The sequence below is a fragment of the Patagioenas fasciata genome, chromosome 1 (assembly GCF_037038585.1).
Source record: "Patagioenas fasciata isolate bPatFas1 chromosome 1, bPatFas1.hap1, whole genome shotgun sequence".
Classification (NCBI taxonomy): domain Eukaryota; kingdom Metazoa; phylum Chordata; class Aves; order Columbiformes; family Columbidae; genus Patagioenas; species Patagioenas fasciata.
This window is the reverse complement of record NC_092520.1, coordinates 215,805,372-215,829,679: the sequence shown is the minus strand read 5'-3', so window position 1 is coordinate 215,829,679 and position 24,308 is coordinate 215,805,372. Positions and strand designations below refer to the sequence as shown.

The 24,308-nt window shown below is 58.8% G+C and overlaps 2 protein-coding genes across 6 annotated transcripts; one reads left to right on the top strand and one right to left on the bottom strand.

The window, feature by feature from the left end:
* Positions 1-1,686: 1,686 nt before the first annotated feature.
* LOC136116406 (hematopoietic lineage cell-specific protein-like) lies at positions 1,687-19,763 on the top strand. 5 transcript variants are annotated; one of them, XM_065862725.2, is made up of 15 exons: positions 1,687-1,842; positions 4,028-4,111; positions 5,923-5,996; positions 6,912-7,041; positions 8,334-8,444; positions 9,066-9,120; positions 11,097-11,207; positions 12,444-12,554; positions 13,163-13,218; positions 14,987-15,056; positions 15,266-15,375; positions 15,982-16,089; positions 16,530-16,836; positions 17,541-17,612; positions 18,457-19,763. In XM_065862725.2, the coding sequence occupies exons 2-15, from the start codon at positions 4,028-4,030 to the stop codon at positions 18,591-18,593; spliced, it is 1,536 nt and encodes a 511-aa protein (XP_065718797.1). In that variant the 5' UTR covers positions 1,687-1,842; the 3' UTR covers positions 18,594-19,763. The 5 variants fall into 5 exon arrangements, with proteins under 5 accessions (XP_065718797.1, XP_065718796.1, XP_071659701.1 ...); XM_065862724.2 differs by having other exon boundaries at positions 16,527-16,836; XM_071803600.1 differs by lacking the exon at positions 15,982-16,089.
* Positions 19,764-22,561: 2,798 nt separating this feature from the next.
* LOC136106390 (olfactory receptor 5V1-like) lies at positions 22,562-23,535 on the bottom strand. The gene has a single exon (XM_065846735.2). The coding sequence runs from the start codon at positions 23,498-23,500 to the stop codon at positions 22,562-22,564; it is 939 nt and encodes a 312-aa protein (XP_065702807.1). The 5' UTR covers positions 23,501-23,535.
* Positions 23,536-24,308: the final 773 nt, after the last annotated feature.

The following is a 24,308-nucleotide window of genomic DNA, read 5'->3' as shown; positions in this document are numbered from 1 at the left end:
CCGAGGAGGACGGACCCGTACGGCCTGCGGAAGCGAGCCCAGGGCTCGCAGGAGTGGAACCGTGGTTCGTGTATGCAGGGAGAAGACACAAAGGGCCGAATCTTACAGTGTGAACTGGTCAGTATTATGCCAAATAACAAGAAAGGCACTTTCAAGTACATTGATAACATGAGAAGTTCTTGGAGCATCCCTGTTGAAGATGGTCCCCTGACAAACAGGGATGAAGAGAAAGGGGAGGCACTCCATGCCGGTTTTGCCTCAGTCTCTAATAACACCAATAGACCTCTGTGTGCCCGGTGCCCCGAGCCAGAGGCCCACGGGCGCGGGAACAGTGACGTTCCCTGCACACCCACTGGGGCCGAGAGGGAGCAGCTGTGTCACAACCCCTGCGGGCCGGAGGGATCCACCGGGGCAGCGAAAGGGCGAATGGATGCGATGGCAGGAGCAGCGGGCAATCATCAGTGACATGGAGTTTAACAAGACCGAATGCTGGATTCTCTGGGACAGAGGGACGCCAGGCACGAGTATAAACCAGGAGAGCAGTGGCAGGAGCTGCCCTGCAGAACGGGGCCTGGGTGCTGCTTGGCAGCAGATCGAGAGCAGCCAGCGGTGACCCTGGCACCGAGAGGACAAACCTATCCTGGGGCATCAAACTCCGCACAGCCAGCTGGGCAGGAGACGGGATTGCACTCGGTGCTGGTGCAGCCTCACCTTGGATACCCTGTGCAGCGCTGGGCCCACCGCTTCAAAGGGCTGGGAAGGTCCGTGGACACGTCCAGGGGAGAGCAGCAGCGCCGGGAAGGGCTGGGAGGAACGTCCTGCGAGCGGCCGAGGGAGCCGGCTCGTCCGGTCGGGAGAGGAGGCGGCTGAGCACCGACCTCCTGGCTCCGCAGCTCCACAGCTGCTGAGCTCTGCTCCGGGATCCAGGGACAGGAGCCCTGGGCGTCACAGCGTGTCAGGGGACGTTCAGACTTTACGTTAGGAAACGCTTATTTACCAAGAGGGCGGCCACACACCGGTGCAGACTTCCTAGAGAGGGAACTGCAGCGTGCAAGGGGACTGCAGCGTGCGAGGGGACAGCAGCGTGCGAGGGGACAGCAGCGTGCGAGGGGACTGCAGCGTGCAAGGAAACTACAGCGTGCAAGGGGACAGCAGCGTGCAAGGGGACAGCAGCGTGCAAGGGGACTGCAGCGTGCAAGGGGACTGCAGTGTGCAAGAGAAATGCAGCGTGCAAGGGGACTGCAGCGTGCAAGGGGACTGCAGTGTGCAAGAGGACATGCAGCGTGCAAGGGGACTGCAGTGTGCAAGAGAAATGCAGCGTGCAAGGGGAAATGCAGCGTGCAAGGAAACTGCAGTGTGCAAGGAAACTGCAGCATGCAAGGGGACAGCAACATGCAAGGGGACTGCAGCGTGCGAGGGAACTGCAGCATGCAAGGGGACTGCAGCGTGCAAAGGAACTGCAGCGTGCGAGGGGACTGCAGCGTGCGAGGGGACTGCAGCGTGCGAGGGGACTGCAGCGTGCAAGGAAACTGCAGCGTGCAAGGGGACTGCAGCGTGCGAGGGAACTGCAGCGTGTGAGGGAACTGCAGCATGTGAGGGAACTGCAGCGTGCGAGGGAACTGCAGCGTGCGAGGAAACTGCAGCGTGCAAGGAAACTGCAGCGTGCAAGGGCAGGTTTCCCACCGCGGCTCGAGCAGGGCTGGGGGCTGGGGCGGAGGAAGTGAGGATCGCTGAAGTTGAAACAGGAACTGGAGCACAGAGCAGCACAAAACCCGTTGTTTGCAACAGGTGCCTGAGCAACAAGCAGCAAGTTTGCCGGCAGGAGCTGGAGAGCCTTTTAAGGTAAGAAAGCTGAGCGCATTTTGAGAGAAGAAAGCGAGAAACAACAAAAAAATGTAAGGTTTTGTTGGGCAAAGAGAACTCCTGCCTGCCCCCGCGCCTGTGGGCTGACAGTGCTCAGCGTTCGCTTCTCCGCCTGTTCTTCGGTCACCGTTGTTGCTCGTGTTTGAGGCTCTAAAGAACCACAATTCCGAGTGAACCAGTGTGTTGTGCTGGGTGTGGTAACCCCGTGCCTGTGCTGCAGCGGATGCTCTCGCGGGGAAAAGCGGGACAAACCAAGGGGCTGAGATGCTGCCCTGCTGACCCTGCTCATCGCAGAGGGGCCCAAGCCCCGCGGTGTGGTTGGTCCGCGGTTTGTCGCGGTTCCCGAGGCGCGTGGTGGGCGGCTTTGGAGAGTAGGTACTCGAGAACCGTTTACAGCAGGATTTAAACCCTGAACCACCTGCACTGAGCAGCTGCTCAGATCAGCGGCCCTGCCGAACAGCCCTGTTCTGGTTGGTTATGGCTGCTGTTTCATCGCTAACAAAAATAAGCCATAAACTTTAAAAGTCTTTGGAGTGAGAGATGCTAATAAATCAGGGAGGGGAAAAGGAGATGAAAGGCATCGTTAGATTCTGCTGTGTTGTCCACAGGGGCCTTCCTGCTTCCCCCGCTTCTGTTTGCAATCAGCATACAAGAATATACTGTCAGCGTACACATGGACCATGGAGCATGTCACAGACCCGATACAGCTTCTGGGTTTGGGTTTTTCCTGGGGAAGGCCTATGGCCGGATCCAATACAGCTTCTGGGTTTGGTTTTTCCCGGGGAAGGTCTATGGCCAGATCTTCACGGTAGATCTGCCTTGTCCTGCATCCTCCCCTTAGCTCACTGTCTGGCTTCTGTTCAGCCCTGCTGTGCTCTGTTAGTTCCTGTTGTCTCTGCTCCCCGGTGCTGATTCTCTACACAACTGCTAAGGGCAGCTTGAAACGAAACTAAACTGTACTGAACTGGAAGGTTATTCACTCAGCAACCTTTCGTGTTGTACAATTAATTACTTGTTCCACATAAGTATTTAGCTTGTGCAGAAAGCAGCTGTCCTTGGCAGCGGGGCCGGTTGGCGGTGACCGTGTGGCTGTGGATGGCGGGGCCGGTGCTGTTGAGGAGCACTGAGGAAAGCGTGCTGTGAAACGAGGGTCCATCGCAGGGCTCTGCCCCCCGTGGGTCTGCTCGCAGTCTACGTGGCTTCGCAGGGGTGGGAACGGGGCTCGGCAGCCCAGTCCTTGCTGCACGTTCCGCTCAGTCTTCCTCTCTGCCCCGTGAAAGCTGCTCTAGGTGACAGTAAGAGCCACCTGGGCTTTCCTGACACCATGGGCGGTCACAGATGGTGGACGTCAGAGCTCTGTGCAGAACAACAGCTCTGCTGTGTCGGGGCAGGCAAGCCACGTAATCTGTCTTCTGTCTCTCATTCTGTATCAACTGTTGTTTGGGAGGGGATTTTTCATCATCTTCTTCACCATCACTTTGAAAATGAAACGCAGGAGTTTTAGATTTCACATTACTTTTATTTAACTTCCTCTTCCTGGGCCGACCACTTCCCTCGGCCCTCCGTGCAGCCCCAGCACCACAGCCCCGGCACCGCAGCCCCGGCACCGCAGCCCCGGCACCGCAGCACCATGTGATGGCTGCGCTGCGCTGTTGGATGGCCAAGCTGTGCCGTGCGATGGCCATGCTGTGCCGTGTGATGGTCCAGCTGTGCCGTGCAATGGCTGCGCTGCGCTGTGCAATGGTCGAGCTGTGCCGTGCAATGGCCACGCTGCGCCGTGTGATGGCCATGCTGTGCCGTGCGATGGCCACGCTGCGCCGTGTGATGGCCATGCTGTGCCGTGCGATGGCCACGCTGCGCCGTGTGATGGCCATGCTGTGCCGTGCGATGGCCACGCTGCGCCGTGTGATGGCCATGCTGTGCCGTGCGATGGCCACGCTGCGCCGTGTGATGGCCATGCTGTGCCGTGCGATGGCCACACTGCGCCATGCGATGGCCGCGCTGTGCCGTGTGATGGCCGAGCTGTGCTGTGTGATGGCCAAGCTGTGCCGTGTGATGGCCAAGCTGTGCCGTGTGATGGCCACGCTGCTCCATGTGATGGCCACGCTGCGCTGTGTGATGGCTGCAGGCTGGGCCCCGCCTGACGCCGTGTCCTCCTGTGCAGATGTGGAAAGCAGTCGTGGGACACGACGTGTCCGTGAAGGTCGAGGCTCAGGGAGACGACTGGGACACCGACCCTGATTTCGTGGTGAGTGTCTGGTGTGGTAATGCATAAGGTGGCAGTGCTGGTGCTGATGGTGTGGAGGGCTCACACGCCCCCGGCACACGCTGGACAGTTGCAGTGACGCTTGGGGCTCAAGGCACAGGGCTTGGGGCTCAAGGCACAGGGCTCAGGGCTCAGGGCTCGTCACGGGCGGTGGCACCGCAGACTGTGCAGGGTCAGCCCAGTCACACCAGCCCCTCGCAGGCACTGTCAGGTCATCTGAGCCAGTTCTGACCCGTACCTGTGTTCAGTCTCCAGGGCTTCCTACGTCAATGTACCCACATCTGACTACAAGTGAAATGACTTACGTAGTACAGAATATTTCGTTTCTTTTAAACCTGCTCCCTGGTAACTTCCCTGAATCTTCTCCACAACTTACGTTACAAGAAACAGTGTGCACATCCGTGTTCTCTTTCCCACACTGTAACCGTGCAGGATCCCAGCACTGCCCTCACCCATCTTCTGTCACACCAAGAATCCCACCCTGCTGGCGGTCACCTTGTGCAGATGCGGCTCTGAGCCCCTGAACAGCCTTGCCTTCTATCCAGCCCGGTGCTCTAGGTGAGATGGCGAAAGGACAGGAGAGCTCAGCCTGTGGGAACCCCGTGCATTCATAGTGTCACGATTTTCATTTTCTGTTGATTCTTTATTCCCTTCCCAGTAAGTAACTCACGCTTTGGCTTTTTGGCCAATTCTGTATTTGCTACTCCTCCACATAATTGCACATAATTCTGTATTTTGTACTCCTTCCTGAATGGTAAATATTTCAGAACCATCATTGTGCAGATATAATTAGGATTTTTGTTCCATGTGCTTTACTTTTGTACTCATTAACACGAACCTTCATTTACAATTTTATCCCCCACTGATTTGGCATCACAGGATTTTTCCGCACCGCTCTGTCTCCTACGTTTGGTTAACCCGAGCAGCCCTTCGCTATCCCGAGGCTTTGACACCTCGTTCTTCACACCCCTCCAGACCCCATGGGAGCACGGAGCACACAGCACACAGCATGCAGCACACAGCACGCAGCACGCAGCACGCAGCACACAGCACGCAGCACGCAGCACACAGCACGCAGCACAGTCCTGCCCCGCCTGGCGCCGCGGGTGACGCCGTGCTTCGCAGCCATGGGCCACTCCGGGCTCTCGAGATTTTCGTTCTCTTTCCAAAACAGTTTCTTAGTAGACAATCTCTTCTGTTATACAAGAGTCCTATGTTTTCAGGGTTCAGTCTTGCCTCATTATGTCCAGTAATAAATGATTCAAGACAGAAAAGCAAGTCCCATCCCCAAAGCTCCAAATTATTAATGTTTAAAAAAAGTTCAAAGCTAGTTTTTGGTTTTTACTTCATTTCTTCTATTTATGGAAGCATTTTAAATATGCCTGGACAGAATAACACTTTGTATTATTTTTTATTCTATTTCGTATATACCTATTTTTAGCTTTACCTTACATTAGGAAAGTTTATTGATGCTTCAATTTATCAAATACATGCTCAGACCTCCACAAAGAAGACAGAACAAATGCCGTCATAGCACAGCTGGGGCAGAGCAGCGGACCTCGGACGGACGGTCCCCTCCAGCGTTCTGCCAGGATTTTCCTGCGCAGTTTCCACAGCGCTTCCATTTAGCGGCTCCTTCTGAGGAAGAGCGACGGGGCTTCGGCAGCCCGAGCGCCCGGGACCCCGGGCTCCGCCGGGACCGCCGGCCGCCCGCTCGCCCGCCGGGGCGGCCCCGGAGCCCGTGCCCCGGGGCGGGCGGGCCCGGCCGCTGACGGCTGCGCTTCGCTCCGCAGAACGACATCTCCGAGAAGGAGCAGCGCTGGGGGGCCAAAACCATCGAGGGCTCCGGCCGCGCCGAGCACATCGAGTAAGTGCGGCCGGGCGGAGCAGCCCCGGCCCGGCGGCTCCCGCGGGCCTCCGGGCACCCGAACCCGCGGGCGGGGACGCGGCAGCGCCGGCCGAAACCGGCCCAATACGGGCTCGTGCGCGGCGGGGCAGGGCCGGGCGGGGCGGGCGGGGGCAGAGCTCGGCGGGCCGGGCCGGGCGGGGGCAGAGCTCGGCGGGGCGGGCCGGGCGGGGGCGGGCGGGGGCAGAGCTCGGCGGGGCGGGCCGGGCGGGGGCGGGCGGGGGCAGAGCTCGGCGGGGCGGGGGCGGGCTTGGGCAGAGCTCGGCGGGCGGGCCGGGCGGGGGCGGCTGCCCGGACCCCCTCGGGGCTCCCTCCGCACAGCAGTGGGGGCCCGGCCCGGGCCAGCAGCCCCTGCGGCTGCGCTGTCCTGCGCGGGCTCTGCGTTGTATCCTGTGCCCGGGTGCGAGGTGCTGGTCTTGCACCAGAGGTAACACTCACGGGTGACGCAGCGAGGTGCTGTGGACCTGCTCGTACCTCGGGACAGCGGCTGTCCCTGTGGCACAGATTCCTGCTCCTTCCTGGTCCAGGGCTGATCCCATCCCAGTAGTGCTGCCCTGCGCGGTGGGGCCAGAGCAGCACAGATAAAGGAAGGTGCGGGCTCCTGGTGAAGAAGGGTTAACCCTGAATGGGGCTGCAGGGTGCGGGCTGGATGCACCTGCTGAGCTTGTGGCTCTGGATCCTTCCTAAGCCCCCAGGGCAGCCCCCTCTGTCACAGCGCAGTGGCTGTCACACAGTGTCCAGTGTGGGCACACAGTGGCAGCTGGCGCTGGGCTCGTGTCCTGCTGTGCGCGGGGCTCTGGCTGGTGCAGCGCACAGGGACGCTGGCTGCCTGGTCTGCACGGTCCCCAGTGACTTGCCCTGACTCTGTCTCACCAGCATCCATCAGCTGAGGAACAAGGTGTCAGAGGAACATGAGGTCATCAAGAAGAAGGAGCTGGAGACTGGGCCCAAGGCGTCCTATGGCTATGGTGGCAAATTTGGAACAGAGCGGGACCGAATGGATAAGGTAACAGTTGTAGAGGGCTTCCTTGGGCCCCAGTGGAAGTGTCTTATTCTCATAAAGCGTTTTCTGCCTGACCCCGAAGGGAGAGAACGGAGCTGCATGGCCGCGCAGCTCCAGCATGTCTAGCCAGCCCATAATCTGTCTCCAGGATCTGTTTGAACCCGCTTGTATAATTTGTCTCTACAACTCCCTGGCAACACTCCCCTTAGCTATGAACAAGGACTTTCTGTGGCTTCTTTCAAACCTGCTGCATGACAGCTAAATTAGGTGCCTCCCTACTTGTGCATGGAGAACTAGTTAATAACAATTCCCTCCTCATGTTTTTCCATTGCGCACCTCTGTCGCATCTCCCCAGGATTAAGCCTTAGTTCATGCTCTCTGTTCTCACATCAAATCTGTTACATGTTTTCTGATAATCATCGTCATGGCTTTTCCTGTACCTTTCAGAATCTAATACTTTGTTTTCAGAAGTGAGATTGTAAGATTGCGATAGTGTTCAATATACGGGGTCACTGTGGGTATGCGTGATGCAGGATGGCAGGGTGAGAAACAGACATTTCCAGAGGCCAAAGTGGAGCGGCCATGCTCAGACCCTTCTGCTGGAGCAGAGGGAGGGTGGTTTTGTTGGGCAGCTCCTCGGCCTTCATCCCGTCTTACCAGAATGCTGCAAGTGTTCGGCCTCTGGCCCTTCTGAGGACGTGCGATCCCTGGCCGTGCCGGCTCCGCAGGGAGCAGCGGGACCCTGGAAAGAGTGATCCCAGCCAGCTCTGCTGGCCCTCGCTTTGGGACACAGAAAACAGGGAGCAAGTGACAGAGCCGCTGTCTGGGGGTCCTCAGCTATGTGTGCCTGGCCACACTTTTCTCCTCAGTCTCCCCATGTGATTATCCACCACTCTACCGCAGTGGCATTTGGGAGCAGCGGGTGTTCAGCATCCCATGGGTTGTATTTGGGAGCAGCGGGTGTTCAGCATCCCGTGGTTTGTATTTGGGAGCAGTGGGTGTTCAGCATCCCATGGGTTGTATTTGGGAGCAGTGGGTGTTCAGCATCCCGTGGGTTGCATGGGGCCGGTGCTGTGGGCTGGCTGCCTGGAGCTGCGTCACCGCCTCAGAGCAGAGCTGCGCTGGCACGGGCTGTGCCGGAGGCTTGGCCACCAGCAGCACAGTCTGTTCGGACCCGTCGCCTCGTGGCTGTGGCTGTGCCGGCAGCGGGGCAGAGCAGCTCTGGGGTGGTGCTGTGTCTGCCCACCCTGCCCGGCTGGCCGTGGGTGCTCACATCGTGCTGTCTCTCTCCTCAGTGTGCAGTGGGACACGAGTACGTTGCTGATGTTGGGAAGCACTCCTCGCAGACGGATGCAGCCCAGGGCTTTGGGGGGAAGTACGGAGTCCAGCGGGACCGAGCTGACAAGGTGCGTTGGACAGGGCAGCTGAAATGGGAGCTCGCAGCCTGTGCTCGGTGCTGCCCCTGAAGCACTGTGTGACATTCAGGATCGTGGCTGCGGTTTTCAGAGCGCTGGGGGTGCAGGTCTGGACAGGCCACGCACCACGGTCTGCACGGAGCACGCAGCTCACCCCGTGCACAGGACAGTGACCGGTGACCAACTGGGGAACCTGTGGAGGTTAACTCCCTGGTGCGCACTAACCCGCTCGCGCTGTCCTGTCCAGGCAGCACTGTGTTTGATCTGGGCTGTGGTGGTCTGCATTTCCAAACCCCAGCCGGTGCGGTGCGGTGTCTGTGGCAGGACGGGGTGGGACAGCCGGGTGCCGTCCCTCCCGTGCACATCCCGGTGTCAGACGCTGCCCAGCCGGCGGAGTGGGGGGGACCGTGGCCTCTTCCCCGGGGCGCGTGGGCTCTTGCCGGGCGCGCTGCCGCGTGGGCAGCCGGGCTGTGGTGCGCGTCCAGGGGCCTGTACCAGCCGGGGTGACCAGGCGCCAGCACGGACAGGGACCCGTGTCCCAGCCCAGAGGAGGGCGGGTGAGACCCGGCTCGGCCCGCGGGACGACTGACATTCCTCCCTTTCTTGTTCCAGTCAGCAGTGGGCTTTGAATACAAGGGTGAGGTGGAGAAACACTCGTCCCAGAAAGGCAAGTCCGTGGGCATGTGTGGCCTCTTGACGCTTTGCCCATCGTCCGTTCTGCTCCCGATGTCCTGTGCTGTCTGCTGGGCACAGGCTGCTTCCTTATCCCCTTCGTCGCTCATTGCAGACTCCTGCTCCCAGTCAGTCCCTTGCAGCCCCAGTCCCTGCGCTCCTGCCACCCCTTTCTGGTGTACATTCCCTTGTCTCTGCGTTTTGTGTTGACCCAAACCACGAGATGGCTGAGCAGACACCCCCACATGCACCCGATGGGCGGCTGGTGCTCCCTTTCCTTTAAGTCCCGAGCAACCACTCCAGAGGGGACCCAGGCACTGTAGGACATGAGGGTGACTTCTGAAAAAGCAACATAAGAAAAGGCACAACAATGGATATGGAAACAAAAACCTCTACACAGCACCCAGACTTTTGCAGAATTCTGAAGATTACACAACCAGACTTTAAAAAGTGCATACAAGCAGCTATATTTGTTAAGAACATTGTGAGAACTTAAACTAAAGATATTTTAAATATTGTGCAACAAGAGAAGATGAGAGGGCAAAGTCAGGTTCAGGGAAATGTGAGGAATACTGTATTACCAAGAGAAGAACCGAATCGTTCGTTTCAGAGGAAACTAAGAGAATGAAGAGCTTCTGAGGCCTTCCTGGTTGATCTTAAATTAACGTATCACATGCAGTTGTGCTACATTAACACAGATGTATACTAGATTGTAGACAGTGAAATTCATCGGGCTGTGTAAAACCACAGAAATCACTCAGGACGAAATGAAAACGTTAGAAATAGGGTGTTTGGATTGTTTTTCATAAAACTGTGTCCATACTGGCAACTCCATTATCAAGGTAACAGTCATAAAACCTCTATTTGCTGAAAACAGCATCCTAAAAGGTCCATTTCATAATAGCCTAACAGGTAAATAATAGTTTGATCGATATAAGCTCAAGAAATTTCTAGAACTTACAGATTCATCCTGACGTGACTGAGCTTCCATGGAATGGAGAGCTGTTCTTGAATGCAGAATGTTTGCATGCACGTTTCTCTGGATCGCGGTCCTCACGGACTGATAAGGCCGGAGGAGCCTGTGAGATGCGGACCTGTCAGAGCAGGTCGGGAGCACAGGGAGGTGATGTGATTCACTCCTGAAGGGCAGGTCGGAAACAGCTGGTGACCAGGTCTCTGGAAGTGTCTCTGTACAGCCAGCACCCGCGGCACATGCTGACATTTCTTAGGGTGTCAGCCAATAATAAGAAGATAGTCCTTAGAGAATAACAGACTTCAGTTGAAGCAGTTAATGTATTACTGTTTTGGAACATGGAGACGAGCGGGTGTGAGGGAGACGTACCGTGGCTCTGGGGCACCGCGTGCCGGGCACTCTGAGCTGGAGCAGGGCACCAGAACTGCGGGTTCAACCTTGGCTGCAGCATCCAGAGCCGGCGTTTCCTCGTAGAAGCTGAGATTCCATTGTAAGTCGTACAACAAAGGTTTGCCGTTTCTTCTGTGCCTTCAAGGGCTGAACACCCTTCCTGACAGCCCTCAGAGTCTGGCAGACCGCGGCTGAAGCCCTGGCTCTGGGGGCGTGTGAGCGGGTGGATGTCCGGGCCATGGGGGCCCAGGTCTGGCCCTGGCTTTGCGCCCTCGGGTGGCTGAGCTCGCACGGCCCCCCGGCTGCCCTTGGCGTGTCACTTTTCTTCCTCGCCCTCTCGTCCTGCGGTGTCTCCTGCTGCCCGCGGCCCTCAGGTTCTTTGGGTTCCGTGACCCACGCTTGCCCTGCGCACCCATTCCCATGGGCCCTTGACCTCGATGGCCCCCGTGGTGCTCCCTGCCATCCACTGTGTCCCCGACAAACCCTTTGTTTTTCTAGTGTTTTCTATCATCGTTGCTGCTTTTCCTCCTCCCCAGCGCTGCTCTCCACCTTCACCCCCTTCCCAGCCCCATGCTCGGGGCAGCGTTTCACTCCATGCACCACCTCAGATTACTCCAAGGGCTTTGGTGGCCGTTACGGTGTGGAGAAGGACAAGGTGGACAAAGCGGCAGTGGGATTTGACTACAAGAGCCAGGCAGAGAAGCACGACTCTCAGAAAGGTGAGCAGGGAGCCCCGTGCAGCAGCCGTGCCGGGACTGCCGTTCGGGACCGGGCTGCGGGGCTGCGGGACACTGCTGTGGGTTTGCAACCTGCTGCGGGAGTGATGGAGGAGCTGCAGGACACTGCTGTGGGTTTGCAACCTGCTGTGAGAGTGATGGAGGAGCTGCAGGACACTGCTGTGGGTTTGCAACCTGCTGCGGGAGTGATGGAGGAGCTGTGGGACACTGCTGTGGGTTTGCAACCTGCTGCGGGAGTGATGGAGGAGCTGCAGGACACTGCTGCGGGTTCACAGCCTGCTGTGGGAGTGATGGAGGAGCTGCGGGGAGCTGCTGCGGGTTCACAGCCTGCTGCGGGAGTGATGGAGGAGCTGCGGGACACTGCTGCGGGTTCGCAACCTGCTGCGGGAGTGATGGAGGAGCTGCAGGACACTGCTGCGGGTTCGCAGCCTGCTGCAGGAGTGATGGAGGAGCTGCATGGAGCTGCTGCGGGTTCACAGCCTGCTGCGGGAGTGATGGAGGAGCTGCAGGACACTGCTGTGGGTTCACAGCCTGCTGCGGGAGTGATGGAGGAGCTGCGGGACACTGCTGCGGGTTCACAGCCTGCTGCGGGAGTGATGGAGGAGCTGCGGGGAGCTGCTGCGGGTTTACAGCCTGCTGCGGGAGTGATGGAGGAGCTGCATGGAGCTGCTGCGGGTTCACAGCCTGCTGCGGGAGTGATGGAGGAGCTGCATGGAGCTGCTGCGGGTTCACAGCCTGCTGCGGGAGTGATGGAGGAGCTGCATGGAGCTGCTGCGGGTTCACAGCCTGCTGCGGGAGTGATGGAGGAGCTGCAGGACACTGCTGCGGGTTCACAGCCTGCTGCGGGAGTGATGGAGGAGCTGCATGGAGCTGCTGTGTGCCCACTGCTTGCAGCGGGGGACGGGGCGGGTGGGAAAGCCATGGCTGCTGGCAGAAGTTCGGGCTAAATGAAGAGGAGCAGCAGATTTGTGTTGGCACAGGGGTCTCCTGGGCAGCTGTCACCAAAGGAAGGGTCCAGGGCAAACCCAGGCAGGTGCTAATAGCAGGTGACATGTGCCAGGGAGGAGGGCGGGCTGTCTGCAGCCACCAGCGGGGAAATCCGACCTTTCTCCGTATCTTCAAGCCTTTGGCAGGGAGAACCATTGCCCCTGTATGATCTCCCTTTCCCTCCCTTGTCTGTTCTCTTCCGTGCTGTGATCTGGATCCCTGTGGCTGAAGATTATTCTGTGGGCTTTGGTGGGAAGTTCGGGATCCAGAGGGATCGTCAGGACAAGAGTGCACTTGGCTGGGACCATCAGGAGGAAATGCAGCCCCACGAATCCCAAACAGGTAGGGCAGTGCTGCCAGAGGTGGCAGCTCAGTTTCCTAGGTGCAGTGGTTGATATTTGACAGAGATCCAACTGCTGAACACTGAGTGTGTACAGCGTGTTCTGGAGCAGCCGGGACATTGTGCGCCCCCAAAGCACAAGGGTAAACTCTGCCATAGTAAGTGCGTGCTTGGAGTGGTGGGAGACATCGAATGTAAGGCCCTGAATCGCACTTCCCAGACTGTACTGTGCTTCCTCGGTGAGGTACGTTCCTGAGCGTAACTCATTCGAACGGTGAGCACATGGGAATGAGGCAAAGCAGGTTCCAGGGATGGCTTGGCTACTGTGTGTTTAACTTCAGTGACAACGGCTCGGCTGGCTCCTCACCCAGTGCCTTGGAAGCAGGTGTGGTGGTGCACAGCACCGAGCACCTGTGCACCGCACTGAAAGGAATGAGGGATTAGTCTTAAACCCACTGTTCAGAGCATTTTGCATGTATTATCTCCGTTTAGTTCCATATGTGGTAAGATGCAGACAAACCTAACTCACTTCACGGCTCACAGCATACTGAAATCAGGGGTGCACACAGAATGTAAAACATTATAAGATAGCCTCATTTTTTCCCTACAGACTATGCCAAGGGGTTTGGAGGCCGTTACGGTGTCCAGAAGGACAGAGTAGATAAGGTAAGACTGCGTGCTGCAGCCTCAATGCTTCCTGCTAATCCCTGCTCCTCGTGCTGCCGCGGGAGCAGGGGCTTCGCCGCGGGGATGAGGTCCCGCTGCTCGGGGCAGCGACCGCAGGGCGAGGGAACCGGCCCGGTGTGAATACCCGAGGCTGCAGAGGAGCGCAGCCTGGGGATCCCATAATGAAGGGAGAAAAAGCTTTTTCCATTCTCAGCTGCTTTTGAACCATGCCATGCTTGGGCCGCACAGTCATACCCTGCTTCCTCTTGGGTCAGGATGTAGCAGAGCCAGTGAAGCACTTTCTGAGTACCATTTGGGTACGCTGGGGGTGTTCTGTCTGGCGGCTTGCCGTCCCTCCTGTGTGTACCAGTGCGCTCAGGACGAGCAGTGACAGCTCCTTGGGATGGACTCCTGTGAGCAGTCTGAGAGCCACGGGCCGTTGCACCGTGCTGGGACTGTCTGTCACCAGGAGAGGTGCTGGGTCAGGCCGGAGGCCCAGCCGGTGTCTGTCCCAGCGCCGGTGGCGATCGTGCAGCGAGCAGGGTGCTCACGGAGCGCTCGTGCCTTGCGCTGCCGCCGCGGGAAGGCAGGAGCCCTGCGCTGCCGCTCCTCCCGCTGCTCCTGCTCAAGGTGGAAGGTTTGTTAGCGGCTGTCACACTCTCACATCACCACAGCTTCCCAGGAGCTGGCTTGAGCTCTGGTCCCTCCAGGAGCCAACTTGCAGATCCCGGTCTCTCCAGTACCTGACACAGTTCTGTGGCCCCTCTGGTGTCTCTTGTACTACACATCATCTGGTATGGCTTTGTGTACGGGTGACCGGCCCCGTGTCAACCCTTCGTGGCTGCAGGTGAAATCTGGCCATTCCCCATGCACTGTCTGTAAACTCTCAGCTTCTCTGTTATTTGTTACCTTCTGCAGGTTTTTCTGTCCTGCCCAGGAGCCTCTTACGGCCTGTTCCGTTAGCTAAATCTCAGACCAGGGCATAGTCATCTGCCTGCAAACCTTCCCAAAACCCAGCAGGGGTGGGATTGGCAGGGATCAGCCTTGCATGAGGTCGTCCAGTCTTCTGTCTGATCTGAAACCAGGCAAAGGCTCATCTGTGATCAAAACGCAGATTGTCTCAGACATTTGAATTAACATTGTGCTTTGGCAGGCTACCCTGCAAGCTTGTTGAGGAAATGGGGTCTTGCCAACGGAGGATGATCTGTACGGATGGGGATAACCTAGAAGATGAGAATCCTGGATGGTGGTGGGGCTTTGGGGTATAGAATCATAGAATCATTTCGGTTGGAAGAGACCCTGAGGATCATCGAGTCCAACCATAACCTAACGTAACTCTAGCACTAAACCCTGTCCCTAAGGACCTTGTCTAAACACCTTTTAAACCCCTCCAGGGCTGGTGACTCCAGCACTGCCCTGGGCAGCCTGTTCAATGCCCCACAGCCCTTTGGGGAAGAAATTGTTCCCACATCCAACCTCAACCTCCCCTGGGCAACTTGAGGCTGTTTCCTCTGCTCCTGGCGCTTGTTCCTGGGGAGCAGAGCCCGAACCCCTGGCTCCAAGCTCCTTTCAGGCAGTTCAGAGATCAGCAGCCACATCCTTGGCTGGGGACCGCAGGCCCTCCAGCAGCGCAGGGCGGCACCAGCAGCCTCCATGGGCTGTGTCAGTTGTGCCGATGGAGACAGACACAGCTGGGAACAAGGGCAGCTGCCAGCAGTCACCAACCCAGCAGGGGATCTCTGGACACTTCATTCCCTTCCTCTTGCAGAGTGCTGCTGGCTTCAGTGAGATGGCAGCTCCCACCTCCTCATATGAGAAAACAAGGCCCGTGGAGGCAGGTGAGACAGCAGAGCAGCAGCCCTGGGCTGGGAGCTGTGGGTTTGGGAGCTGGCAGGCACTGTGCTGTGGATTCAGCCTGGGCTGAGGGGCAGGAGAGGGTGGCTGGAGTGCAGGTTTCTCTGGCAGAGGCAGGGGTCTGGGTTTCTCCTGGTGCCTGGGGTGGAGGAGGACGCCATTGAGCAGACTTCGTCAGCTGCCTTCTCCACAGGAGCGTCCAGCGGCACCAGCAGCCTGCGGTCGCGGTTTGAAAGCATGGCCCGGTCAGCAGAGGAGGAGAGCAGGCGGCAGGCTCGGGAGCGCCCGGCGGCCCGGCGGAGGGTGAGACATGGCTGCGTCCTCCAGGGCTTGCAAGCAGACCTTTCCTCGGGGCCGGCAGCTCCTTGTCCTTCTACGTGGTCTCTTGCCTAAACTGTTTCTCTGGAGCTGCCAGAGACTGCCATTAAACTTCACAGCTGTCCCTGGGTTTTCCCTCAGCACACGGATCAGGATGTGCCTGCACCCACCTGTGACCCCCGTGCTCTGGCCTGAGCTCCTTCTTGCCTCCGGTGCCTCGCACAGTGCGGTCACAGCTCCCCGGCATTCCCATCCCACCGCTCTGCATCCAGGTTTTCCAAACTGGAGGCTGCATCCAAACCCCCAGTGTTTACAAGACCTCCTCCTGCGTTGTGCTGGTTCTGCATTCAACGTGCAGATAAGGTTCCAGCAATGAAGCACTCCCTGATACTTCCCCTCCGTGGGGCTGCTTTCTGCACGTGCCGGTGGTCACAGGCCTGCTGGTGTCCGATCCCTAGGGCGGGTTTGCGGGAGATGGAGCAGATCTCAGCTGAAGGAAAAGTTTCTGAGTTGCTTTGCTGGGAATGGGAACAGACATTGCTCTGGACCTCATTCAAAGGGACTGAGGCAACCTGGTGGCTTTTCTCGCAGGAGATCCCACGGGGAGAGAGGGACCGCGCCGAGGCAGCCGCTGCCCCCGTGGCAGCCAGCGTGCCCGGGGCTGCCGGCCAGGCCGGGCCCGTGGCACACGGAGAGCAGGTGGGCTGGGAGCGGGAACGGGATCCACCGGAGGGGCTCTGCAGCCCTGCAGAAAGACGTGGGGGGCACCGCAGCGTGGGACAGGCTTTGGAAACGGGGAAGCCTTGGGGTGGTGATGGGACACGGCTGCACAGCACCTCCCACCGTGAGACGGGTCAGAGCAGCGGCTGCTCTGTGAGCTGCAGCCAGGTACGGGAGAGGCTGGAATGTGTGAGCCGTGAGGGCCTTCACAGCCACCCCAGCTGCCAGCTCAGCACAGAGCTGCTGGCTGAACCATTTCCACACTGTGCAGGATGATGCTCCATTTCTGTCATGACAGCGCTACGGGCACCCGCAGTGCAGCGAGCTCCGTGGTGCTGGGTGCTGCGTGGTTGTGGGAGCGGTGCCTGAGCTGAGTGCCTCGCGGGTGACCGTCCTGTCCTTTCCTCACTTCATAGCAGGAGGCAATGAGGGAGGATGAGGAAACAGCACCCACTTTGCCACCAAGACCAGCAGATCTGGACAAAGAGCTGTGCAAGGGCCCCAGCCAGAATCAGCCTGTCTACAGTGAAAGTCTGGATGCTGGAGACTATGAGGAGCTGCCAGAGCCTTCTGACTACTGTGACAGTACCAGTGCGGGTGCTGACTATGAGGAGCTGCCAGCGGCCTTGGGAGAGCCGGATGCCATCTATGACAATGGAGGAGATGGAGGTGACGACTATGAGGAGATCCTTCCTGAGGAGCCCAGCCAGAGCCAGCACCACCCGGGTGAGTACTGGTGGAAGAGCCCGTGTCTTGGGGAGCTTCTCTCTGTCCACCTGCCTCACTAAATGTATGGGACAGACTCCAGAGGGAATTTGTGTCCTGAACTTACTGTGGTCAGGGTAGCAGCCCATGATGATGGAGGCTTGGTCACCTCCCACTCCCTTGCCCAGCTCCATGGAAGGCTGGGCCAGGCAGCAGGTGTCCCTGGTGGAGCAGGAGCCGGGCAGGACCAGAGGGCTGCCAGGGGCTCGGGAGCAGCTGGACCCGGACTGGTGCTCTCGGTGCACTGTTTCCTGGCAAGAGACTGCCAGTGCTGCACGGAGGCCTGGGGCTGCCCCCTTAGTGCAGCCTGTTGCTCACACTCCTGGTGCTCATGAGACCTGACCTGGTGGTGTCTCCCGGGCGTGTGGAGTACAGGGTAGTCTTCCTCCAAGCACATAAGCAAACTGCATGGGCTGCCGTTGGTGTTTCTGTTGCAGCTTCGCTGGTACTGGAGATGGTAAGTGGAAAGGCTGGAGTTCGTGAACATGAACATGAAGCATCAGGACCCTGCCCCTCTCCGTGCAGAAGGGCAGGGAAGTCCTACCTTGCTCTGAGCCATGGTACAGCTCTCCATGTTGATAGGGATTGGATGCAGTTCACCCCTAGGGTGGCGCTGACCAGATCTTTATGGCTGCTTTGTCTTCTGCCTGTCTTGTCTTCTGCAGGGGAAACGGATGATGCTTACGAGGGGCAGAGTGCTGGGATCTGTGCGGTGGCTCTCTACGATTACCAGGGAGGTGGGTCTGCCATCCGGGCTGCGGGGACGGGCTCTGGGAGCTGGCCTGGGCTCCTCGGGGAGGCAGTGACCTATACAGCCAGCAGCGGTGAAAGGATTTCACAGGATGGTTGGGGTTGGGGGGTCCCCTGCAGGTCCCCAGCCCCACTGCTCACGCAGGGTCCCAGAGCAGATCACACAGGATCCCAGGGCTTTGAATGGCTCAGAGAAGGAGACTCCACACCCGCTCTGGGCAGCCTGGGCCAGGCTCTGGCACCTCCCAGCACACAAGGTTCTGCTCATGTTCACATGGAGCCTCCTGTGGTTCAGTCTGTGCCCGTTGCCCCTCACCCTGGCGCTGGGCACCACTGAACAGAGTCTGCTCCATCCTCTGACACCCCCCCTGACATATTGGTCATTGATCACATCCCTCTCAGCTTCTCTTCTCCAGCTCAGCAGCCCCAGCTCTCCCAGCCTTTCCTCCCACAAAGATGCTCCAGACCCCTCAGCACCTTCCTGTCCCTCCCTGGACTCTCTGGAGTGACTCCTTGTCCTTCTGGAACTGGGGAGCCCAGCACTGGACACTTGGTGTTATGACTTGGTGGTTTAAATTTCTTCCTCCTGGAAAACAGGATTAAACCTGACCTGGGAACACCGGAGTTTCATCCTACATCTGTGAAGTCTTGCTCCTTCTTTGCTTTATCTGTTTTTAGCTGTTCGATACGGGGTTGGATGAGATGAACTCTCAAGGTTACCAGAACGCTGCTTCTGTATTCTCCCTGTGGGGCGGTGGAGGGGGATTTAAACCCAGCTCTCTCTGGGGTTGGCTGTGCATTGTGACCATCTTTTCTGAACCATTTTTGCAGATGGAGACGATGAGATTTCTTTTGATCCTGACGACACAATCACGCACATCGAGATGGTGGACGAAGGCTGGTGGCGGGGGCAGTGCCGGGGCAGAGTCGGCCTCTTCCCAGCAAATTATGTGAAGCTTCTGCAGTGAAACCAGGATTGTCTGAGCTGCTTCCTTCCCAGCTTTTTCCCCTCTCTGCTTTAGCTTTTTACTTTTTATTAGCTTAATTTGACTCAGCCTGGCATGTCTGCATGCGAGAATTACCAGGGAGCAAACTGGCGGTGTCTGAGGGGATGTTTATCCTGTGTTCGAGAGGACTTTGGTTCCCATCCACCTCCAGGTGGGAAAGGTGAGATGGTTTGCGAGCACATGAGTGTGATGTGAGACGTCTTTCCCACCCGGGCTGTCCCACCTATCAGCCGGCGAGCTTGCAGGTGTGCCCGTTCCCGTTCCTGCACGGCAGCTCACAGAGAAGGAACGCCAGCGCTAACCCAGTCGAGGCAGGAGGGCCGTGAGCTGTGGGACGCTGTGGCCCTGGGTCTCATCCTGCCCAGGGCACAGGGAAAAGAGCAAACTTGCCTTTGCTGCAGGAAGGGTTTCCGCTTGCAGGATGAACCATGTTTGCAGAACAGGGCAGAGAAACGTGAACCTGCTCTTTTGGGGCAGATTTCGGGACTGGGGCCTGGGAACATTTGCCATCCAGGGAACACTGCGCACAGGCACAGGTGATGTTCATTAAACAGAAGTGTGTGCTGGCTCCATGAAAATATAGGATGATCTTGCTGTGGTAGGAGATTGCTCATTTGGTTCTCTATGTGCCAAGAACAACATCAGGAGATGCATAACTTCTGGGTTAAGCCTTGGAAGTGTAACAATTATATTATTTTTTGAGAAAAATTATTCTGGAAAATCTGCTTTGGAGCAAGAGAAAAATACTAAAAGGCTTCACTTAACAAGATTGTGCTGGTAACAGCCCTGGTCCTCATCAGGCGCCCATCAGGGGAGTGTTCTGCTAGGGAAGTCCTCTCAGTCAGGGTGGGTGCAGAACCCCTCAGGATCCCCTTCCCGTTAACCGCTCAGACCGTGTGCGCACGCGTGCAGCTGGGGGACGCTCTATCATCCTATGAGTCTGTGACCCGCTAGTTGAGAACCATTTGTGGGTAGTGGTCTCCAGTTCAGTTAAAGGAGTGAATTGTTTGTTAAAGGCTGTGCTGGCTAGAGCCTGTACTATTGTATTTACCATATCCTGCTTATCTGACACAGTTTGTGAAGAATGAGCTGTATAACCTACGGGTAAATAAACTGTGTAAGTGCCCCATTCGAGCAGAGCTCGTAGCAGCAGTGCCTGTCGCCGCTGCGCCGCGCTGCCCTCGTCGGTGTGATAGTAAACTGCTGCTGTTCTGGCCGGAGTGCAGCCGCGTCCCCGGACGCTGCGACAGCACGTGCCCTGCTGCAGGCTCGGGTCCCCACAGCGACGGGTCCCTGGTTCTCCTCCATCACAGAGGCGAGGAGATGGCTGAGCGGGTGGGAGCAGGACAAGAGGAAGTGGGTTATTCCTAATGCTTAAGTCAGTTTTCAGTAATATTGCAGTGCAAACTGAAGCCCTGCCCTGAACCAGTGTATTCCAGGCTAGGTCTCAACATGCCACTGCAGGAGCTGGTTGTTCATCTGTGCTCTGCCAGCACTGTCACAATAGGAATGAATCGGGACATGCTGAGCAGCCCAGCGTGTGAGGAGCTGCAGGGGTGAGGAGCTGCAGGGGTGAGAGCTGCAGGGGTGAGAGCTGCAGGGGTGAGAGCTGCAGGGGTGAGGAGCTGCAGGGGTGAGGAGCTGCAGGGGTGAGGAGCTGCAGGGGTGAGGAGCTGCAGGGGTGAGAGCTGCAGGGGTGAGAGCTGCAGGGGTGAGGAGCTGCAGGGGTGAGAGCTGCAGGGGTGAGAGCTGCAGGGGTGAGGAGCTGCAGGGGTGAGAGCTGCAGGGGTGAGGAGCTGCAGGGGTGAGAGCTGCAGGGGTGAGGAGCTGCAGGGGTGAGGAGCTGCAGGGGTGAGGAGCTGCAGGGGTGAGGAGCTGCAGGGGTGAGAGCTGCAGGGGTGAGGAGCTGCAGGGGTGAGGAGCTGCAGGGGTGAGGAGCTGCAGGGGTGAGAGCTGCAGGGGTGAGGAGCTGCAGGGGTGAGGAGCTGCAGGGGTGAGGAGCTGCAGGGGTGAGGAGCTGCAGGGGTGAGAGCTGCAGGGCACAGCCCAGCGCCAGCTGCAGCAGCAGCGATGCGGAGGGTCCCACTGCGACACCTGCAGCGTTCAGTGCTGCTCACAGGTCCTGTGCCATCCTGCACCTGGACACACCTGCAGTGCAGCATCCCTGCCCAGCGTCAGCAGAATAGCAGTCTGGGTCTGCCAGTCATGGGAAGGACACACTGTGGTTCATGTTCGACATTGCCAATTTTAATGTAGGTTTTTGTTTGGTTGATTTTTTTGTTTTGTTTTTTCTCTGAAATAACTTTTCCAATATTTTCCCTCCTACAGTTCACCCTTTATTTCCCAATGTTCCCTTCCAGGGCCCCTCCAGATGTGCCTCCTGGCAGGCTCTGTTATGTGTCCCAGTGAGACTCAGCCAGGGGTGTTTCAATACATTTTTACAATCCAGAAGGCTGTATAGCAAGCAGAGCCAGCTGAGAACCTTGCAGCCAGTTTGGGTAGGAGCAACGGGCCATCCAAACATGAGTTATGGGGGTTTTTCTCCGAATAATAAAATCAGTGTTTGTACACTAGGAAGGACTGGCAAACCGCTCCCAACAGGCTGTGTGCCTCCTGGGCCGCTCTCTGACTCCGCAGTCGGTTTCTTTGGGAGCAGACTGGCTCTTGGTGGCTGTGTCCTGGTAACTGAGCTATGGATGGGCACGTTTGGGCCCCTTGCAGCCCCTCTGTGGCACAGCTGCAGAAATGCGCTGTGGCTGCAGGCGTGCAGCTCCCATGCAGCTCCCGTGCAGCTCCCACACAGCTCCTGTGCAGCTCCCGCGCAGCTCCCGCGCAGCTCCCGTGCAGCTCCCGTGCAGCTCCTGTGCAGGTCCCGTGCAGGTCCTCTGCAGCTCCCACGCAGCTCCCGTGCAGCTCCCGTGCCGCTCCCGTGCAGCTCCCATGCAGCTCCCGTGCAGCTCCCATGCAGCTCCCGTGCAGCTCCCACACAGCTCCTGTGCCGCTCCCGTGCAGGTCCTGTGCAGCTCCCACGCAGCTCCCGTGCAGCTCCTGTGCAGGTCCCGTGCAGGTCCTCTGCAGCTCCCACGCAGCTCCCGTGCAGCTCCCGTGCCGCTCCCGTGCAGCTCCCATGCAGCTCCCGTGCAGCTCCTGTGCAGCTCCCGTGCAGCTCCCACGCAGCTCCCTGTGCAGCTCCCATGCAGCTCCCATGGAGCTCCTGTGCGGCTCCCATGCGGCTCCTTGTGCAGCTCCTTGTGCAGTTCCCTGCAGCTCTCCTGCAGCACTGCACGGCTCCCCTGCAGCACTGCACAGCTCCCACACAGCACCACACGGCTCTCCTGCAGCACCACACGGCTCCCACGCAGCACCGCACGGCTTCCATGCAGCATTGCACAGCACCGCACAGCTCCCCTGCAGCACTGCACGCTTCCCCTGCAGCACTGCACGCTTCCCCTGCAGCACCGCACAGCTCCCCTGCAGCACCGCACAGCTCCCCTGCAGCACTGCAGAGCTCTCCTGCAGCACCGCAGAGCTCTCCTGCAGCACCGCACAGCTCCCCTGCAGCACCGCACGCTTCCCCTGCAGCACCGCACAGCTCCCCTGCAGCACCGCACAGCTCCCCTGCAGCACTGCAGAGCTCTCCTGCAGCACCACACAGCTCCCATGCAGCACTGCACGCTTCCCCTGCAGCACCGCACAGCTCCCGTGCAGCACCGCACAGCTCCCGTGCAGCACCGCACAGCTCCCCTGCAGCACTGCACGCTTCCCCTGCAGCACCGCACAGCTCCCGTGCAGCACCGCACAGCTCCCCTGCAGCACCGCACAGCTCCTGTGCAGCACCGCACAGCTCCCATGCAGCACCGCACAGCTCCCCTGCAGCACCGCACAGCTCTTCTGCAGCACCGCAGAGCTCTCCTGCACCCCGGCACCGCTCATGCGCTGCTGCCAGGGAAGCTCCATCCCCGCAGGACCTTCCGCAGGGCCCCCCGCACCTCCTGGTTGCGGAGGCTGTAGATGAGGGGGTTCAGCATGGGGGTGACGATGCAGTACAGTGCGGAGACCAGCGTGTCGGCTGCCGGGGAGTAGCCGGAGCTGGGCCGGGTGTAGTTCAGGTTGGCTGTCACAAAGTACACAGTGACCACGAGCAGGTGGGCAGAGCACGTGGACAAGGCCTTCTGCCAGCTGGCGGCCACGGGCATCTTGAGGATGGTGGCCAGGATGCGGAGGTAGGAGATGACGACGAGCAGGAAGGGGCTGAGGCCCACGAAGATGCTGGCGGTGCGCAGAGCCACTTCACTGGGGCGCGTGTCGCTGCAGGCGGCCCGGAGCAGCGGGGGCACGTCGCAGAAGATGTGCTGGAGCCGCGTGGGCCCGCAGAACGAGAGCCGGGAGGCCAGAACGGTGTGCACGGCCGAGTCCAGCAGCCCCCAGAGCCAGCAGCCGGCGGCGGCCGCCGCGCAGACGCCGCGGCTCATGGTGCGGCTGTAGTGCAGGGGCTGGCAGATGGCGGCGTAGCGGTCGTAGGCCATGACGGCCAGGAGCGCGCACTCGGCCCCCGCGCACGCCATCAGGAAGAACATCTGCGCCAGGCACCCGTGCCGTGAGATGGTCGCCTGCGGGCGCAGGGCGTTTGCCAGGACCTTGGGCACCGTCACCGACGAGTAGCAGATGTCCAAGCAGGACAGGTGACTGAGCAAGAAGTACATGGGGCTGTGGAGATGGGGGTCCAGGGACACAAGGGCGAGTATTGCGGAGTTCCCCAGCAGCGTGGCCAGGTAGATGGCCAAGAAAAGCACAAAGAGGAAGGACCGGCCATGGGAAAAGCCCAGGAGGATGAACTCGGTCACGTCAGTCTGGTTCTCAGCTGCCATGGGGCCGGCTGGTTGGTCTGCGGGCAGAAACGAGCGCTGTGGGGCACTGGGGCACAACCGCGAGGCGAGGGTTTCACTGGTGGGGTGGGTCTGGTCCTATCTCCACGCTGGTTGGAAGCTCCCCATGTTGGGATTTCACAGACGTTAGGATTTAGAGTCCAGAGAGCTGCTGTCCAGTTTTGGATACCTGAATGCAAGAAAATGACACAGAAGAAACCAAAAGCACTGTGCATCTGGACTAACGCTGCCCGCCCAGCCCCATCTTGATGAGTATACCATGTCTCTTTTCCTGCTGGCTGTACTCACGGTGACAACGTGCTTCCCTGTCCCCTGGACATGGTCGCATCACTCCTCAGATGCCATGGCCGCTAACTTGACTCTTCCCCGCCTGGTTGGGGATGTGGCGTCAACCTGCACCAGCTACAGGACATTTTGTTCTTTATCCTGTCTCCTGCTCTGCCATTTTTGGGGTGCTTTGTTCTGCTACAACAAGCACTGAACAAGCACGGGTTTCAGCTGAGGGGACTCACCACATGGTGTTTTGTAGAGCCACAGGCAGATTTAAGCCGTCAGGGATCTCCACTGATCTCCTGTCACCCTGTTTCAATGTTCACGCTGACACGGGGTTCTGTTTGCTGGCACGAGAGGCGGTGGTGACCGCGTCCCCGTGGTGCACGAGCCCTGGGGAAGCAGTCACTGCTCACACAGCTCGGACAGCAGCTGCTGAAGGTGCTGCTTGCTGGGTGCTTGGCCAGGGCTGCTCTGCCCGCAGCGCCATGAAAGCCAGCAGACACGGCTGGGTGCTTTG

Bases quoted from the DNA above. Each gene is read 5' to 3' on its own strand.
- LOC136116406 (XM_065862724.2), top strand. From the start codon at position 4,028: ATGTGGAAAGCAGTCGTGGGACACGACGTGTCCGTGAAGGTCGAGGCT. The intron at 15,057-15,265 runs GTGAGACAGCAG...CCTTCTCCACAG, and splicing joins AACAAGGCCCGTGGAGGCAG to GAGCGTCCAGCGGCACCAGC. The intron at 16,837-17,540 runs GTGAGTACTGGT...TGTCTTCTGCAG, and splicing joins CCAGAGCCAGCACCACCCGG to GGGAAACGGATGATGCTTAC.
- LOC136106390 (XM_065846735.2), bottom strand. From the start codon at position 23,500: ATGGCAGCTGAGAACCAGACTGACGTGACCGAGTTCATCCTCCTGGGC.